The following is a 20,172-nucleotide window of genomic DNA, read 5'->3' as shown; positions in this document are numbered from 1 at the left end:
GAGGCTGTTTAAATATGAAAATCAAGATCCTTAGTCAGCTGTAGGAAGCCATTTGCAATTTTCATGGAGAAATGGACAGGGCATTCAAAGTGCATACTAGTCCCAGATTTTCCAGGTGTTGGTCAACCGAATCAACAGTTCTTTAAAGTTACTGCTGAGGTCTTCTCAGTAAAGATAAGAGTTGCTTTTCCCTGCCACTACCCTCCATCCTCACTCGCAGTAAGCCCTATCTATTAACCAGCTCTGTGCAGAAGCTGCTTTTCTGGACTGTCCTGCCGGTGGGACAGACCCAGCAGAGGTGGTGGCACCTCTTGATATCACGAGGAGTGAATCGAATTGGCTGAAGTCTGGCATCTGTGATGCTGGGGACTTCAGGAGGGGATCATCAACTCGGCAGTTCTGGGGATGGCAGTGTCTGGAACATTGTCTGTAAGGTATGATTCCGTGAGTATGACTATGTCAGGCTGTTGCTTGACCAGTCTGTGGGACAGCTCTCCCAACTTTGGCACAAGCCCCCAGATGTTAGTAAGGAGGACTTTGCAGGGTCGACAGGGCTGGGTTTGCCGTTGTCGGTGCCTAGGTCGATGCCGGGTGGTCCGTCTGGTTTCATTCCTTTTTATTGGCTTCATAGCGGTTAGGTACAACTGAGTGGCTTGCTAAGAGTTAACCACATTGCTGTGGGTCTGGAGTCACATGTAGGCCAGACCAGGTAAGAACAGCAGATTTCCTTCCCTAAAGGACATTAGTGAACCAGATGGGCTTTTACAACAATCGACAATGGTTTCATGGCCATCATTAGACTAGCTTTTTTTTAAAATTCCAGATTTATTAATTAAATTCAAATTCCACCTTCTGCTGTGGTGGGATTCGAACCCATGTCCCCAGAGAAATACCCTGGGTCTCTGGGTTACTAGTCCAGTGATAATACCACTATGCCACCGCCTACCCATAGTGATTTATTTTGTTATAAGATAATATTATACTTAATTATTTTTCGTGTGACATCCAATATGATTACTTGCTGAGTCAATTTGTTACCTTTTTCTTTGATTCATAGTCCCGGCCTCAGTCACAGATTTATCCGTTGAAAACAAGCATACCACCTCTACCCTGGCAGTGTCTTGGCAGCCAGCCACTGGTGTCTCAGAGGGTTACATGCTGCAACTCCTTACTGAACAAGGAACTCAAATGCTCTCAAACGTGTCTGTGCCAGCTTCCAGCAGGGGCCACAAGTTCAATGATTTGACTCCTGGCAAGAAGTACAAGATTCGTGTCTTCACTGTAAGTGGAGGGTTGTACAGCATCGGAACAGATCGTGAGGGAAGAACAGGTAAAACAGATACTTGATGCTGAAAGTTATCTCTCTTTTTAGGAAATAGGTTATAATTTGTGCAAGTTATAAAGCAGTTGCATAATGAGCCAAATTAAGTCCTGGATTCCGAGGCTCAAATACTTGCTTTTTCTTTTCTATATAAAAGCTTAGCTCAAGTCTTTGACACATCAAGTCCAAACTGAGTGAGCTAGAATACATAACTAGGTCACTGTCTGCAAATAGGCTTGAAAATATTTCAACATGGGCCCAAGTACTTATATGTATTCAGGTGGCGTTACATCTAGTAGCATCCTCCAGTTTTCAACATGCGATACACCTTATTGTTAAGAAAAATAGGTGACATGAGGAGGACGTAAACAGAGTTAAGCACGTGGCATAGTGGTGAGCTGTGAAAGCTGGCTGCTTCAAAACTAGTTTCCATACCAGGGTCTGCTATGAATTAAAATGAACACAGTAAAAAAGTGTTCTCACTCACATCTGAATTCTCTGTGTTGAATGCAGTCACTGTGCTGGTGAAAGGATACAAAAGGAAATGAAAGCAATTAGCATTTCACACTGGCTCAGCTCATTTTTATTACTGAGCAACAGTTAAGTGAGCTTTTCTGTGGTACTAACAGCTACTTGGTTCATTTTTGTCATATTTGCAAAACTAATTGCAAAGGTATAAATGATGAAATACAAGATTTTAAAACTTTTAAAGTACATTTGGCAAGTTAAATCTGCATGCAATGCTTTTCACATTTATCAGGCCTGTGAGAAGAAAAACATATGGGCCAGAATTTTACATTGGGCAGGAGGCCCTGCCCACAGGCCGAAAAGTTGGGGGTGAGCCTCCCTCCACTGAGCCCGCACAGCCATGCGAGGATTTTTCGCTGACCAGGCCCTTAATTGGCCTTGGGCGAGACTTCCACCTCCTTGAGGCAGGAAGTCCCGCCTAATGGAGCTGCCGGTTAATCAGCAGGCCGGTAGATCGTAGTCCCAGCAGCGCCACCGAGAACAGTGGCCACTGCTAGAACTACACCCAGCCATCAGAAGCAAGAGGAAGGACGGCACTGGAACAACAGTAAGTTTTTGGGGCCTCGCCAGGGGCAATCGGCTGGGCCCTGGCGAGGCAAGGGGAGGGGGTCAGTTAGATGGAGGGGGGAGTGTTGTGCGGTGGGGGCGGTTGGAGCTTCATGGGCGGCCCTCTGTGGGGTACGGGTGCCCGATCAGGAGAGCGCCCCCCCAGCCCACAAGAAGGCTGCCAGATTTTACCTGGTGGTGTTATTGGGGCCTTTACCGTCCGCCCGCCATGGGTAAAATACCTGCGGCGGCGGGAGGAGGCCCTTTAGTGGCAGTTAATTGGCCACTTAAGGACCTTGATTGGCCTAGGACTGGGTGGGCCATTTCTTACCACTGCCACCCCACGTAAAATTACAGCAGGGGTGGGAAGGCATTGGGAACAGCACCCCCCCCCGCCTCCCACTCAATTGTACACCCCCCCCCCCGCCACCAGCCCACTCATTGGGGGGCCGTAAAATTACAGCCATGGTTTCTTGAACACCGTCCGTGTTAATGTTGGATAGGGAAGGCAAGTAGTAATTGGCAGCTGCTGACCTTCACAGATTCATATTATCAGTTCAGACTGCACATTATTAGTACAGAAGAAAATTCAAAAGGCAATTGTCTATGAAGGGAGAATTGAGTGCAAGCTACTTTTCTGAAAGTCAATGGCAACTTAAAAGCTCTTCAGAAAATAGAAGTTTTCACATAACTGGGTCAGTGCAGAAATTTAATTCAATAAGATCAGTACAATTGCACCAGGATGAGAGAGGACATTTGAGTTGTTTTGCTATTTACCCAGCCCCTTACCATGTTCCGTGTGCAAAGACTATGACCCATATTTGCTTATTATAAAGGCAGATTTTTTTTTAATCCTTTAAAAATTGTTATCCTTGTGATCTCAACTTTGACAACCAAGTAGATCATTGACTCAGCATGGGCTCTGTTTGACCTCGAAAACCTCTGTAGCAACCTAAAATGTATTATCTAACACCTTCTGAGCTATAAATCTATTGTGTTCAGTAATCCCTGCGCCACATATTCAGTAAAAGTGCTCAAGGCATGAAACAGGAGACTGGCCATCTAAAAGACATGAGGATGAATTGGACTCAACAAGAAAGAAGAAAATGAAAATAAACATGATGAAACTGGCCTATAGGCATCAGCATTGACTCAGTGGAAGCACTCCTGCCTCTCTTAGAATGTGGGCTCAGGACCCAGTCCAGCATTCGATCATATAATTTAGGCTGATACTTCATCATAGCAGTGAGTGGTCTTATCTATAGACCAGAAAACTATCACCAAAACATCAACCCCTTGCAAGAAAATATTGTGGCTAAGTTGAAAAATTAAAGGCAAAATGTAATTCTGAAAGCATGATTTTAAATTTAAAACATGATGCCAAACTAAAACATCTTTAATTATAACTGTGATGTTAAACTGAAAATCATTTCATGACATGGTAACAACCTAAAGTAAACATCAATGCTATCATTCTAATCTAATTCTTAATTGACTTCTGAATTTATATATTTCGGGATAAATTTTCACGCAGATATTTTAAATTTCTTAACGTGAAAACTAATCTATTCTGAAATTTATTTATGCTCATTTAATGAATGAGGCAATATATTTCTGAATTAATCCATTTTCACACTGAATATGTTCTACCAAAATCCCAGATAAGGCTAATGGTCCAGATTTTATGCTAAACATATTAGGGAGGCTATCAGTGCTCACCGTTATTAAAGAGTAAACCAGACACCAGCTTCCAGCAATTGCACGTGTGTAGTTAAACGCAAAACTCAGGATGCTGTCTGCATTGCTCTTCTTCTTCTCAAGTACAGCTGCAGCAGTGTCTTGCTAAGAGACTCAGCATTCAAATGTGTGGAAGGGCATGAAGTTAGGGTACTTGCATCATAGATGCCCACTAAACACACTATGAAAAGTTAGGGCTTGCTTATTCAAGTATAAGTGAATGTTTAACTGACTTAATTACTATGAAACAACCTCTCTGGTACTGAATTTTTTCTTTACAAGTTTGGGGTCTCTTTCAGATTTTAATTATCATTGGTGATTTTAAGAAGTTTAATGTTTTAACTTTTTCTTTCTGTCTCTTTATCTCTCTCTCTCTCTTAATTCCATGGTTCCATCTTTTTATTTGTCATTGAATTATTCTAACTCACATTTCCTGGCTAGATTTTCAAGGGCCCCTGGAGGTAGGTCTGGAGGCGGAGGGGCCCTCAAAGGGCTTAATTAAGAGCACTTGATGCTGTCTGGATCTTCCAGCCGGTGTACAGGGTACCCATCAATTCAGGAGGCCATCCGTGAAATGGAGGCGGCCTGCTGATCGCAGGCCAGGGAGCCAGCAATGCCTCTTGTTATTCCCCCCTCTCCCACAGCCGTGATTGCTAGAGAGTCACAGCTATTGCCCCAGGCCATCCTGTGGAGGGACTCCACAATGATGTCTTGCAGCTATGGCCAAATTTTATTTTCCCACATTCAAAAGTCTTCAGAGGGCACCTCCATCCTGAGGTACCCTCTCAGTCCCTCACTGACATCAACAATGCCACCTCTCCCGGTGGGACTGCCTATCGCCCACAGCCTCGAGCATTTCAAGTATCCTTCCAGTCTCGGGAGCCCGCCCGCCCCCCTTATTTGGACTGGATTTCTGGAGGCAGCCCCTTAATTGGCTGCATCCTCCAAAATCTCCCTCAGGGTCTCACCTTTGACATTTCTGGGTTCCTGACCCATATTTCATCCCAAAGGCGGGATCAGGACCCAGGAATGAAATTTCTGTCTTGTGTGTCTCAGTAAGGATTCTTCAATCTGATTGACTAAGGAGATAGATGGTTACTTGCCCTGTTCATCCAGGTCCCAGATCCCCTGTAGAGAGCACTGCGTTAATCACTGCAAGTTCCAGTGCAAAAGCCTACAGAATGTCTGTCAGTAAATGTAAGTATAATTAACGGCATGCCATTGGTTTGCCACTGATCACAAAATCCACGCAATTATGATCATATCCTTCTTAAAATGGACCTTTTTCTTCAACAAATCGAAGTTTATGTCTAGGGATTCATTGTATTATCAAAATGCAAGATGTTGTTGGAGATGCATAACTGCTCTCATAAATTCTGCATATTTCTGTCTTGTATCTACTCATTGTGCTTGCCTGTTCAGTTCCAGCTGCAGTCACAGATCTAACATTGCAAGGGAACAGCACTGAGACTCTATCGTTTAGCTGGACCAAAGCAGAGGGAGAATGTGACTCTTATGAAATATTCCTGTACAATTCAGACAAGACACTTCATGATAGGAAATCTGGCATCCAGAACCTTGAAGAATGCTCCTTCCAGAACTTGACACCAGGCAAAATGTATAAGCTTGTGATAGTCACTCACAGTGGGGATTTAACAAATGAATCCTCTGTTTTTGGAAGGACAGGTAAAGCAGTATAATCAATTTAATTACTTCTGCCAATTCATTTTAATTTTGCTACAAATAGAACACAGAACATCATCTATCCAATAATTCCTTACACTGAAATGTTTGCTATTATATGCACGAATACAAAGTACCATAAAGCAGCTTTGCAGGAACAGGTATTGTACTAAAAAGCAGACTCCAGGTTCCTCAAACACTCTGCATTGTTTTAGATTTCTAAAGGATTTGTTAGACTTCACATTGAGAAAATTAAGTTCAATCAAAGAGAATAATATTGCTGAAAATCACCAAAATAGTTTTTAAATAAGATTTTAATTTACAGGGTTTATCAATTTTAAATATGAATGGCATGTGCTAATTTCTGCTATTAGAAGCCTTTTAAAAGTGGTAGGTCCATGACTTGGGCTGTGTACATATACAATCTGTCTCCTTCTCTCCAAACATCTAGTATTTCTTCCTTAGCTGTATTTCCTTTTCTGTGTGTCTTTATTTCCTACCTAAAATGTTAACACGCCTTGTTTTTTCTCTTTGTCTTTATCCCTGTTTGAGGACCGGTGCCCAAAACTGAAAGCAACATTTCTTATGGGGGTCTGACCAAGTTCAGTACAACTGAAGCACAACTTGCACACCGTTGTATTCCAGTCCCCCTTGAGATAAGGGCCAACATTCCATTAGACGTTTTGATTATTTTTGTACCTGTGCAGTAGCTTTTAGTGATTTACCTGGACATCTAACTCTCTTTGCTGTTCCACAGTTCCTAGTCTCTTACCATGAAGAAACTATTCTGATTTGTTTTTCTTGGATACAAAATGGACGGCCTCACACTTCGCACTCTATCTGCCAATTTTTCCCATTCTCTCAATCTGTTCAAGTCCCTTTTTATAACTTCCTGCTCCCATCCACACAATTTACAGGGCCTCCTAACTTAGTATGATCTAACAAAGCTGAATATACAACTCGCTATTCCTTCATCAAAGTCATTGATATATGTGGTAATACCTTTACAAATCTTTGTTTATATTCTTCTGCCTTATTACATCATCCAAATCTAATTTTATTTGTTTAGTTCCGGCTCAGGTTACCCATCTGCAGTGGATGAACATTAACCAGACTGACAGCCTATTGTTCACATGGACCCCAGCTGTAGGAGAGTTTGATTCCTACAACATATCACTTTATAATCCAAATGGCACTGTGCAAAGCAATAAATTTGGAAAGAAAGACTTGAAGGAATGTTATTTTCAGGACTTGATCCCTGGTAGGATTTATCACGTGGTGATAGTAACACAAAGTGGAGAGTTAAATAATAAAGCTGCTGCAGAAGGCAGAACAGGTAATGACTGATTGATGTTTTCACTTTTAATGTATTTTATATAACTGTAGCCAGTGTATCACTAATAAATGGCAGCTTAGATAGAATCATAAATAAGCAGTGTAGTCTGTGATTACACCTTACTACATGTTTAAGTATGTTAACACAAATGGAAAAGGAACCAGAGGAGGTTGTATTTCTATTGGCACAATCTCTTTTTCATTGGAAAATCAGACACGTGTAAAACAGACGATTCACTATCGACAACAATGAAAGTTAAAATTATCTTCAATATCTCCATTGTGCATGTATAAATGGACAGGTCCTATTTCAGTCACAATTCAAAGTGTCAAGAGCATTCTTAAGAAAGAAAGTTAGTTGTTTCATGCTGGTTTCTCCAAACCTGGAGTGCAAAAGCACTTGCTAATCTGCAAATTTCCGTCACCAATAGGAATTAATATGTAACTGACCTCAGGACATTTACAGCAATAAGGCTCGGTGGCCTTAGAAGTACAGGCCAGGTTAAGCATAGCTCCAGTTTAGCAACATTGTATGTTACATAGTTAGAATACTCCTGTCAGTATAAGCTTGGTATCACCTGATCACTCTTTCAGAAGGCAAGTTGTGTCTGTTTTCCTCCCAGCTGGCACAAGGCAGTCTGTAATCACAAAGTGCTTCATCTACCCAAAACCTTGTGGTGCTTACTCAGCAAGGAGGGGATTCAAATTCATTGCAAAATCAATTATGAAATTCATCAGAGTACTGATTCTATTAGCATCCGAAGGATTTATCCAGTGTTTACATTTAGGGTCAAGTACTTTTCAGAATTTGATTTGAATTGAATTCCATCACTCTTGTTTTGGCACAGCACCTTTTCCAAAAACTAATTCATTTGTCAGATCCGAAAGAGATGAAGGTTCGAGTTGAAACCAGACTAATCACCATCATTAATGGAGCTAAAAGTCTCCCTTTCAAAGTGACATTGCATTGAGTAAGCAGCCTCTGCTTGCAGTTCAGTTCAGGGTATCTGGAAAATTCAGAACCTATTACAAAAACAGAAATCTGTCATCATTTAAAATTTGAAAGGAAAAGGATATTTTAAAATTAGGAACCCAGAAACAGATGTCACAGCTTCAGGTAGAAAAGTATTTTGGACTCTAATCACAGCTTTACAAGGGAAAAAAATGGCTCATTGTCTGGAAGATGTTGAGGGGTGGGGGGACCTCTTGTATTCAGAAGGTAAATTAACAAGTAAGACTGAATCCATTGCAGAACTTGCACAGCATACTGTGGAGATAAAATGCAGCTCTTAAAAAAACAGAAGCTAGGACTTTGATATAATTAATGTATTTAATAACTTTGTGAGCCATAACCTTTGCCTTTGTGCTTAGAAAAAGTCTGAATTGCCTAATCCCCCAAAACTGCAAGCTAATTGGTGTTTATTACCCTGATCAGCTTTGACATGCTTCTGCACTGACAGAAATTAAGTGAAGGTTAAAGTATCTTTACAAAATCAGCTCTCCATTAATTATCCCTTAACTATGTGACCCATGCTGCTGAAGGTCTGCTTCATGAAACCCCAAGCCCTGACTCTGCAAACGTGAGCAAAGTTAGGGCCAGTGGCTACAAGCAGGCACCTGCACTTACCCCGTTAGACAATGGCCTGTGAATATTTGGGGCCACTATGTAAATGCTAATAGTTGTTATAGTCACACAATAAATCATTGTTGCAGCCTGAGAAGTGATCATGAGCTAAATGACCCTAATAGGAAGAAGTTGGAGATAAGCACATAAATAGTCAATGAAAGTGTATACTTTATGTAATAGTTCACATAATATTTTGGTCTAACTTTTATTGATAATCTCCAATTCTCTCAAAGCTCCGAAATCTCCAGGATCAGTATCTTTCGCTGATGTTACAAACACTTCATTGGTCATCACGTGGCTTGGTCCTCCAGATTGGACAGATTATGATGACTTTGAGCTGCAGTGGGCTCCAAAGGATGCTAGAGTTGTTGTTTTTAACCCATACAATACAGTGAAATCAAAAGGACGTATCATACAGAAACTCCATCCTGGGCGTCATTACTCCTTCAGTGTGCGCACTGTCAGTGGGAAATCATTGAAATCCTTTAGTGAACCTGTTCAAGCTCATATAAGAACAAGTAAGTGATGGCACAACGTAATTTTTATCACTGTTCAGTGCAAAAATAGACATAATTGTAGCTATGACTTTAACTCAGAGAAGAATGGATATTAAAAATATAATTTTGCAATGGATTAATGGCAAGTACACTATGTGCCACCACACTATAGACCAGAAAGGTCTAAGCTTTAGTCTCTGGTCTGTGCTAAGATGGCTAATCCCAGCCTGGGCAGCAGTCAGGACTCAGCAATTGGTTAGTGCCCCTAAACTAAGAAGGGAAAATATAAAACAGCAAGGATTACCACCCTGATCCCACTTACTTGGATATCAGTTAAGAATAGTATCAATGTCAGCTGTGATGCCATCATGGTATAATTCATTGTACAAATTCACTTGAAGCTGAGGTATCAGAAAACTGCCAGTACCCAAAGAATGGCAGCCTAGCAGGAGAAAGTGTGGATATAACAAAATGAAAAATTCATATTTGATGCATGACTGCAGTGACAAAATAAGCTACAATATATTTAGGGTATCCAAAATTTGAATAATAATTAAGAAGAAATTATTTGTCTTCATAGCAACATTAATGAGGCAAAGGCCCAAGGAGTTAGGTTGCAGATCAGCCATGATCTCATTGAACGGCAGAACAGGCTCAAGGGGTTAAATACAAACATACAAATTAGGAGCAGGAGTAGGCCACTCGGCCCTTCGAGCCTGCTTCGCCATTCAATAAGTTCATAGCTGAACTGATTGCTCCACATTTCCACCTATCTCCGATAACCTTTCACCCCCTTGCTTATCAAGAACCTTGTTCACTGTAGGAGACTTTTCTCTCTTGGGGTTCATATGTCTTCAATGGTTTCCAAAGCTGGTGTGAGTGAGATGAGAGCAGACAGGAGAGAGGTGTTCTCAGTCCAAACGGCCTAGTCATTTTCCTATGTTCCGACGTAACTGTGTGAAGCAACTCTGTTTCAGCGCACCGATCGCGTTATAAATTCAAGTATTATTTATTATTTATTTTTAAAAGTTGTTGAATCATTTGTTTTTCTTTGCTTGTTGATGAATTGTTGGATTATTGCAGCGTAAAGGGGTTTAGGCTAAATCTTCCCAGAAATAGGGTTTGTTGGATTATTGAAAGCTGGATTAAAGATTTATACATTGGTTTTCCAAATCAAGTAATCTCAAAATACTCAGCTGAGCTTGAATTGAGACAACAGTTAAACCCTCTTATTGCCGACCTAAATATGTCACCAAATCGACAATGTGCTATGACATTAATGCATTTTTTTAAAAAAAGGAACAAAAATGAAATATATCAAAGTATCAAAGAAAGATAAAGAAATGGAAGCAAGTGTGTTGTAAATATTTTAGATTAATTCGTATGAAGGTCTTTTTGCATGTAACATATACTTGAGTTTATAATATACAGGTCAATAACTTCCACATTAGCCATATAAAGGTAAGCTTGGATTATTGAGATAAATTCAGGCTGGCTATGCCTAGCTGAATTGCTAACTGAGAAAATATTACACTATCTGTATGATGGGGTAAATTGATTTTTTTAATAACTATTGCAGCTTTTTAACCATTGGTAAGTAACAGTGCACAACAGTATTTGCACTTATACAGAGCTTTTAAAATAGCAAACAATGGCAAGGTGCTTCACAAGAAGTGGAATGAGCAACAAGCAGGAATTGGGAGATGCATAAAATGCATCATCTAAGAGGTAGGTTCTGAGGGGTATTTTAAAGGTGAGGAGGAACGGTTCAGGAGGCAGAAGAGGTTTAGGAAGCAAATTCCAGAGTTTGGGGCCATGATTATTGAGGGATCTGTCTGCAATGCTGCAAAGGATGGGAGCAGGAGGATGTACAATATGCCGAGCTGGAGCATTGGAGTTTGCAAGCTAGAACATACAGTTGGAGGGGAAGGCGGAGAGGTTGATGAAGCTGGTAAATGTAAACAAAGATTTTTAAATCAAGATGTTGAGGCACAGGAATCCAGTGGAGATAGGTAAATGGGACAGAGAGGAAGATAAATTGAAGCTTACGTGGATCAGTAAGAGGAACCAGCAAGAAGAGTGATGGTGATGTTGAGCCTCTGAAACTTTCAGTTGCATTCAAATGCCAGGTCAACATGACAGGTTCTGATGAGGTAGACTTTGCATTGAAAGTATTTCTTTGCAGAATGGCATTCTTGCTTTTAAAATGACATTAATTGAAATTCTTCTGTCTTTAGACTATTACAAATGTTTTTATGGTTGTTTGCAACATTACAGGGCCTGACAAAATACAGCACATACGGTGTCGACCTCAGAGTTCCACTGCAGTCTCCTGTTCTTGGACACACCCTGACTCAGACTACGATGGCTATGATGTTGAATGCTACCACTATGACAAAAAGGAATTGGTGTACTCACGAAAAATTGAGAAGGGATTAGTTCAATACATTATCAAGGATCTAGAGCCGGACAAGAAATATTTAGTAGCTATAAAGGTTATCTCTGATAAAATGACCAGTGATGCTGTTGAGGACAGTGTTATTACCATGATTGACAGTAAGTATTTACAGTCAAATATTCTGAAGCTTTTGTAAAAATGTTTATTTTGTCTGAAAATTTCAAGGTGCAAAGGCAGTTTAATGACAGTTGTTATGGATTAGTTGCACGCCTTTTAAATACATAGGAACATGAGAACTGAACAAAGAACCAGTGGGAAGTAAGGGTGATAGTTCCTCAGAGGAGTGCAGTCAGAGCCAAGTTCGTGGCACCACAGGTGGCTCAGCTGCGCAGGAGGGGAGGAAGAAGAGTGGAAGAGCAGTAGTGACAGGGGATTCGTTAGTTAGGAGAAAAGACAGGCATTTCTGCGGCAGCAAACGCCATTCCAGGATGGTGTGTTGCCTCCCTGCTGCCAGGGTCAAGGATGACACAGAGCAGGTGCAGGACTTTCTTTTGGGGGAGGGTGAACAGACAGAAGTCGTGGTCCACATTCGTACCCAGACATAAGTAAGGGGGGGGGGGGGGGTTGAGGTCCTGAAAGCAGATTTTAGGGAGCTAGGAAGGAGATTAAAAAGCAGGACCTCAAAAGCAGTAATCACAGGATTACTCCCAGTAATTGAGTGATTGAACACGTGGCTGGAGAACTGGTGTAGGAAGGAGGGCATCAGATTTCTGAGACATTGGGACTGGTTCTGGAGCAGGTGGGACCTGTACAAGATGGACGGGTTGCATCTTAGCAGGAATGGGATTAATATCCTTGCAGGGAGATTTGTTTGTGCTTTTGGGGAGGGTTTAAACTAAATTGGCAAGGGGATGGGAACCTGAGAGGGAGCTCAGATTAGAGGGAAGCAAAACTGGTAACTTGTCAGGGGTGTAGGAACCAGGAGCAAGTATCGGAGAAGAATACCAAGGTGCACAGAATACTGGGGAAGTTAGCACAAGACTAAGGAATAGTAAGTTATTAGGCGGGGGCAGAGTAGGGGAGAAAGTAATAAAGTCCGAATCAGGGTTAATGTGCATGTATATGAATGCACGGAGTGTGGTTAATAAGACTGGTGAGATATAGGCACAGATTGCCATGTGGAAATATGATGTTGTGGCTATAATAAAGACCTGGCATAAAGAAGGGCAGGACTGGGTGTTAAATATTCCTGGATACAAGGGTGTTCAGGAAAGATAAGAAAGGGAAAAAGGTGGGGGGGGTGGGGGTGGTGGGTGGTAGTTTTGATTAAGGAGAACATTGCAGTGTTGGAGAAAAAGGAGGGGGTCAAGAACAGAATCAATTTGGCTGGAGCTAAGGAACAAAAGGGTGCTGTTACATTGCTCGGTGTTGTCTGTAGGCCACCAGCTAAGGACGTGGAGGAACAATCTGCAAGGAAATTACAGAGAGGTGCAAAAATTATCGGGTAGTTATAATGGGGGACTTAAATTATCCAAACATAGACTGAGATAATAGTAGTGAAAAGGGCAGTGAGGGGCAAGAGTTCCTAGAGTGTGTTCAGGAAAATTTTCTACAACAGTATGTTGCCAGTCCAATGAGAAAGGAGGCACTGCTAGACCTGGTTCTTGGGAATGAGGTGGGCCAAGTGGATCAAGTATTAGTAGGAGAGCATTTAGGGGATAGTGATCATTGTATCATAAGGTTTAGGCTGACTATGGAAAAGGACAAAGAGCAGTCCAGGGTAAGAATAATTAACTGGGGGAAGGCCAACTTCAATGGGGTAAAAATGGAGCTGGGGCGAATAAATTGGAGTCAAAAGCAGGTGGGAAAACCAGTAGATGAACAATGGGCTACCTTCAAAGAAGAGATAGTTCGGACACAGTCAAGGTATGTTCCCTCGAAGGGGAAACGTAGGGCAAACAAATCCAGAGCTCCCTGGATGACAAAAGAAGTAAAGATTAAGATAAAGGAGAAAAAGTGTGCTTATGACAGATGCCAGCTAGAAAATACTGTTGAGAACCAGGCTGAATATAGAAGGTCCAGAGGGGAAGTAAGAAAGCAAATAAGAAAAGCAAAGAGAGAATGAAAAGAGACTGGCAGCTAGCTTTAAAGGAATTCCCAAAGTTTTCTATAGGCATCTAAATAGAAAAAGGGTGGTAAAAGGAGGAGTGGGGCTGATTTGGGACCAGAAAGGAGATTTACACATGGAGGCAGAGGGCATTGCTGAGGTATTAAATGAATACTTTGCATCTGTCGTTCCCAAGGAAGAAGATGCCAGGCAATGTTGAAAGAGGAGACAAGTCAGACACTAGAGCGGTTTAGAATTGATAAAGAAGAAGTATTAGATTGGCTTCTGTACTTAAAGTGGATAAAGCACCAAGACCGGGTGAGATGCATCCAAGGATTCTGAGGGAAGTGAGGGTGGAAATCGCAGCAGCACTGGCCATAATTTTTCAGTCTTCCTTAGACACGGGGCTGGTACCAGAGGACTGGAGAATTGAAAACATTACACCCTTGTTCAAAAAAGGGTGTAAAGATAAGCCCAGCAACTACAGGCCAATCAGTTTAACTTCGGTGGTGGGAAAACCTCTAGAAAAGTTAATTCGGGATAAAATCAATAGTCACATGGACAAATGCAAGTTAATTAAGGAAAGCCAGCATGGATTTCTTATGGGAAAATCATGTTTAACTAATTTGCTGGAGATTTTTGAAGAGGTAACAGAGAGGGTTGATGAAGGCAATGCTGTTGATGTGGTATGCATGGACTTTCAAAAGGCCACACAGTGCCTCACAACAAATTTGTGAGCAAACTTGTAGCTCATGGAATAAAAGGGGTTGTAGCATGCATACAAAATTGACTGAGTGACAGGAAACAAAGAGTAGTGGTTAATGGATGTTTTTCGGGCTGGAGGAAAGTTTGTAGTGAAGTTCCCTAGGGATTAGTGTTGGGACCCTTACTTTTCCTGATATATATTAATGACCTAGACCTTGGTGTACAGGGCATAATTTCAAAGTTTTGCAAATGGTATGAAACTTGGAAGCAATGCAAACTGTGAGGAGGATCATGTAGAACTCCAAAAGGACACAGACAAGTTGGTGGAAAGGGCAGACAGATGGCAGATGAGGTTCAATGCAGAGAAATGTGAAATGATTCATTTTGGTAGGAAGAACATGGAGCGACAATGTAAAATAAAGGGTACAATTCTAAAGGGTGTGCAGGAGCAGATGGACCTAGGTGTATATGTGCATAAGTCATTGAAGGTGGCAGGACAGGTTGAGAGCGCGGTTAATAAAGCATACAATATCCTGGGCTTTATTAATAGGGGCATAGAGTACAAGAGCAAGGAAGTTATGCTGAACTTGCATAAGACACTAGTTTAGCCTCAGCTGGAGTATTGCGTCCAGTTCTGGGTGCCGCACTTTAGGAAAGATGTGAGGGCATTGGAGAGAGTACAGAAAATATTCACGAGAATGGTTCCAGGGATGAGGAATTTCAGTTATGAAGATAGATTGGAGAAGTTAGGACTGTTTTCCTTGGCAAAGAGAAGGCTGAGAGGTGAATTGTTAGAGGTATTAAAAATCATGAGGGCTCTGGACAGAGTAGAGAGAGAGAAACTGTTCCCACTCGTGAAAGGATCGAGAACGAGAGGGCACAGATTTAAAGTATTTGGTAAGAGAAGCAAAAGTGGCATGAGGAAAAACTTTTTCATGCAGCGAGTGGTTAAGGTCTGGAATGCGCTGCCTGAGAACATGGTGGAGGCAGGTTCAATTGAAGCATTCAATAGGGAATTAGACTGTTATATGAAAAGGAAAAATGTGCAAGGTTACGGGGAGAAGGCAGGGGAATAGAACTAAGGAAATTGCTCTTTCAGAGAGCCAGTGCAGACACAATGGGCCAAATGGTCTCCTTCTGCACTGTAATGATTCTGTGGGCCCCTTTCTGAAAAACAAATGACTGGTTTAAATTGATTAAACTGTGTGGATTATATTAATTTCCATAATCCAACAATTAGGCCCAATTTTAATTCTGTGCAAGTGAATGGATTTTGTGTGAGTTACAATCTTGCCCATAGAGTTTGTTAGTATAGTGAAAGCCAAATTAAATAGTTATATATTGGTTTTCAATTCCAGTGCCTTCAGCAATTTCAGGCTGAACTTATCAGTAAGTTCCTGCTTTTTATGTATGTCCTACAATTTCAGTTCATATTTAGCCTAGAACTGAACTTACAAGGCACAAAACATAGTTCCAGCTCTAAGTGTTTGAATGGGCAACATTTTGCATTGCTCAGTCTTTAATGTCTTTGTTTATGTATCTTCCTTTGAAACTTGTGTACATTTTAAGTGTTTTTAAATGCTTTTTGTAATAGCAGAATGGATTTTCAACGTTTTAACATTCCTTTCATTCCCGTCCCTTCCTCCATTTCATACTTCACTCATCGCTATGTCTATGATAGCAAGATGACATGACATATGTCAGCTTTCTTCCCCTCCTGCCTGGAACCTATAGTGTTTTGAAAATTGCATTGTGCATTTGTTCACTTGAGGCCACCATATACACATGCCAGCAGAGGGGCTGGAAAGTGAAAGTAAAAGGATAAAGAAGAATCCATTGTTTACAACAGAATGCAGTCTCATATCTTTTACTAAACTCAGCTAAATGTTACTTCAGTCCCTAGAACACCCAGTGACAATGAGGTAAATAGAAAATGGATGGTGAAAAACAGGAAAAATTGCTTTCAGATATGAAACTTTTGGAAAGTTTTTGACTGCTTTCTTAAGCAGCATTTTAGGTTGAAGACTATGTTAGACACACACAGGATGCTTTTACAGTGTAAACACACACACTAATCTTTCCAAAATAACCATCCAATCAAAAGTAAATTTTAATCTCGGATCATTGCAGAGAACTTTCCTCTGAAAGGAACGCGATCCCGGATCCTTGATCACACATTATCACTGCATTGCTGATCAATGTGCTATTGTCTATGCCCAATCTACCACCTTTTGATGTGCATTCCGAGTCATCATCTGTATTCCCACATTGGTAAAAGTGGCTGCGACGCTTCAAAGGCGCGAAGGCAGGTTTTGCAATCACAGATGACAAAAGAAAAAAGGCCTTACCTCTCCACTATGGAGGTGAAGAATTACAAAACATCTTTGAGACACTTACACCTGAGCAAAATTACTGACTCAGCAAAAATGCATTGGCAAACTACTTTATACCCAGGAAAAATATAAAACTATTGCCTTCTGACCAACTAAGCAAGAGGCAAACGAGACAATTGACCAATATTGCACGTGATTGAGGCAAGTAGTAACCAGATGTGACTTTGGTGATGCGGAACATGGCGAACGGGAAATCAAAACACAAACAATCGAAGACTGTCTCTCTAGTCAACTATGCCTGAAAGCACTTGAGAAAGACAGAAAGCTGTTGGAGTTAGCAAGATCACTATTGCTTTCAGAGTCCAGAGATACTGAAGTTGTGGCTGCTACCACACTTCAATTTCAACTTCTGTGAACACTGTTCATTGCTCACAGGCCAGGAAACCACCTGCAAAGCAACAACGCCTGTCTCACAAACTGAGTTGCAACTTGTCCAAAGAATGTTTCTACTGTGGCGGTGCTAATCCATGCAGGGCAGAGGGTCCTGCTACTGGTGAACAGTGTAAAGCCTGTGGAAAACCCACCACTTTGCTTGTGTTTGTCGCTCATCAACAAAATCAACTACTAAGCCAACTATCAACAAAAGGGTACCACATATATGTACCAGAGCAAAGGGCGAGAGAATGTAGCCAAAGTAGAGGCTGATGACCCTAAACATACTTTTGCCCTCTCTTTCTCAGACACAGTAACAGCCACATGTGACAGTGACCATTGGCCATTTGGACGTGGATGCTCTCACAGATACAGGAGCATCTGTCAATGTCATGGGAGACAAAACATTCAACAAACTTCAAGATTGCCCCATTCACTGCAAACCAGGGAATATGAAAATTTTCCATTACAACAGTGACAAACCGTTGAAAATTCTCGGGACTTTTGAAACGTCAGTCTCATTCAAAGACACTAGAATGAAAGCTGTATTCTATGTCATTTCAGTTTCCACACAGCAACAGATCTGCACGTGATTACAGTCACATATGCGATTCCTACGCATAACAAAAACATTCTCGAGCTGCATGCTGATTGCTTCGCTAATATCGGCAAGCTGAAAGGTGTTGCATACAAGCTGCATGTTGACCTTAATGTGCCCCCAGTCATGCATCAACAGCGATGAATACCATTTCATGTCAGAAAGCAGACAGAAAAGGAACTTCAATGCCTACTAGATCTTGACATATTGAGAAATTTGGGATGAGCCACCCCTTGGACCTCACCCAGACATGTCAAGAAACCCAAGAGCAAGAACCAGATTAGAATCTGCGATCACCAAACCAAGCCATACAATGAGAAAGATACTTGACACCAACATCAATGATATCATAGAGAAAGTGAATGGTGCTAAATATTTTGCTAAACTTGACCTCAATGCAGGCTACGATCATATCAAGCTTGCAGAAGAATCGAGATATCTTACTGCATTTGCTACTCAGATTGGACTTTTCCGATGCAAGAGGCTCAACTGCGGAGTCAATTCAGCAGCTGAGTTATTTCAGTATTTGATTCAATCTGCACTTCAAGGATTTGAAGGCATGCCAAACATCAGTGATGACATTCTCATCTATGGTCACACTGAAAGGGAACTCAAGACACGCCTACATGCATGCTTGCAATGTCTCAGAGAATGTAACCTCACCTTGAACAAAGACAAGCGCATGTTCAATGAAAACAGAATGTAATCCTTCAGTCAAGAGTATGAAGGAGTATACCAGATCCATGGAAGTTGAATCCATTGCAAATTCTGCGGATCATATAAACATGCAAGAAGTCCGGACTCTGCTCGGACCCATCACGTACTGTAATCGTTTCATTCCTGATGTTGCTGCACTATCTGTCCCCCTACATGATCTGACAAAAGTGCCCACCAAGTGGGAATGGACTAAATCACACAAACAGGTGTGATTTTGACCCTGATAAAACCACCCAGCTAATCGTGGGTGCAAACACGGTTGGATTAGGTGGAGTTCTCATACAGAAAGACAATACAGGTAACCCAGCAATAGTTGCGATGGCAAGCAGATCACTAACAACACCTGCAAAGCAACATTATTCGCAAACAGAGAGAGAAGTGCTGTCAATCACATGGGCTATTTTACACTTTCATCTCTATTTGTATGGAAGCGAATTGAAAGTAATAACCAATGATAGACCACTAATGAATTTGTTCAACAATCCACATAGCAAACCACCCACGAATAGAACTGTGGATACTCAAATTACAAGAGTATGAGATCCATGTTGAGTATCAGCCAGGCAAGCTCAACCCAGCGGATTATCATTCGGGACATTCGTTGTCGACAGTTGGTCCTACTAGTTGTGAGCAAAAGGTTGCTGAACAACATCTTAACTACGTAAGCCTAAATGTGATGCCAAAGTCACTAAAACTGGCTGACATCAAAGCAGCAACAAAACAAGATGAGGCTTTGCAATTATGTATGAAGGCTATGGAATCTCGAAACTGGAAAGACGTGATTGAGAGGACGTCTGCAAACAAAATCACTCACACACTACAAGGTCTTCACATGTTCAAAATGAGCTCACCATTACAACCACATCTGATCTCCTATTATGCAACAACTGTATTGTCATTACACACTCATTGAGGGAATGTGTTGTCGATATGGTGCATGACGGACACCAGGGGATTGTCAAAACCAAGCAACTCCTTAGGGGAAAGTTGTGGTTCCCAAGAATTAACTGCATGCTAGAGCACAAAATCAATCAGTGTTTGCCATGTCAAATCTTCATGATCCTCTCAAGATGTCCGATCTACTCCAGGACCATGGATTGAAGTTCGCGTTGATTTTGCAGACTTGCCCACAGGTGAACACCTGCTTGTTGTCACTGACAACTACAGCAGATTCCCAAATGTGGAATTAGGTATGTCAATTTCAACAAAAGCAGTCATTCCAAAACTTGACTAGATCTTCGCCTTGTTTGGAATCCCTCAAATGGCAAGAAGTGCCAATGGACCCCCATTCAACAGCGATGAATTCAGTAAATTTGTGAACTACCTAGGGTTCACTCATTGAAAAATCACACCCTGTTGGCCAAGAGCTAACAGAGAAGTCAAGAGATTTATGCCAACCTTGAAAAATGTGATACGTACAGCTACAGCTGAAAGCAAATCATGGAAGCAAGAGCTATATCACTTACTTCATAATTACAGAGCGACTCCTCATTCGGCTACTGGAAAACATCCAGCTACACTCATCTTTGTAATCCTATGCGCACACGTCTTTCTGAGCTACCCTGCAGAGCTAATGATCAACATGTACGCAAATGCGATTGAGAACAG

The 20,172-nt window shown here is 41.4% G+C and overlaps 1 protein-coding gene across 4 annotated transcripts in view; it reads left to right on the top strand.

Annotated features, from left to right (window-relative positions):
- ptprb (protein tyrosine phosphatase receptor type b) overlaps positions 1-20,172 on the top strand; it is a 111,353-nt gene that overhangs the window by 66,355 nt on the left and 24,826 nt on the right. For all 4 annotated transcript variants that reach the window (XM_068050420.1, XM_068050419.1, XM_068050418.1 and 1 more), the window contains 5 exons: positions 1,058-1,330; positions 5,555-5,818; positions 6,885-7,151; positions 9,011-9,295; positions 11,552-11,830. In XM_068050420.1, the coding sequence (XP_067906521.1) occupies positions 1,058-1,330; positions 5,555-5,818; positions 6,885-7,151; positions 9,011-9,295; positions 11,552-11,830 (1,368 nt within the window). The remainder of the gene's footprint in view (positions 1-1,057; positions 1,331-5,554; positions 5,819-6,884; positions 7,152-9,010; positions 9,296-11,551; positions 11,831-20,172) is intronic.

This window comes from Heterodontus francisci, chromosome 18, assembly GCF_036365525.1.
Source record: "Heterodontus francisci isolate sHetFra1 chromosome 18, sHetFra1.hap1, whole genome shotgun sequence".
Lineage (NCBI taxonomy): Eukaryota > Metazoa > Chordata > Chondrichthyes > Heterodontiformes > Heterodontidae > Heterodontus > Heterodontus francisci.
The sequence above is the reverse complement of the archived record's forward strand: the minus strand, read 5'-3'. Positions and strand labels throughout refer to the sequence as shown.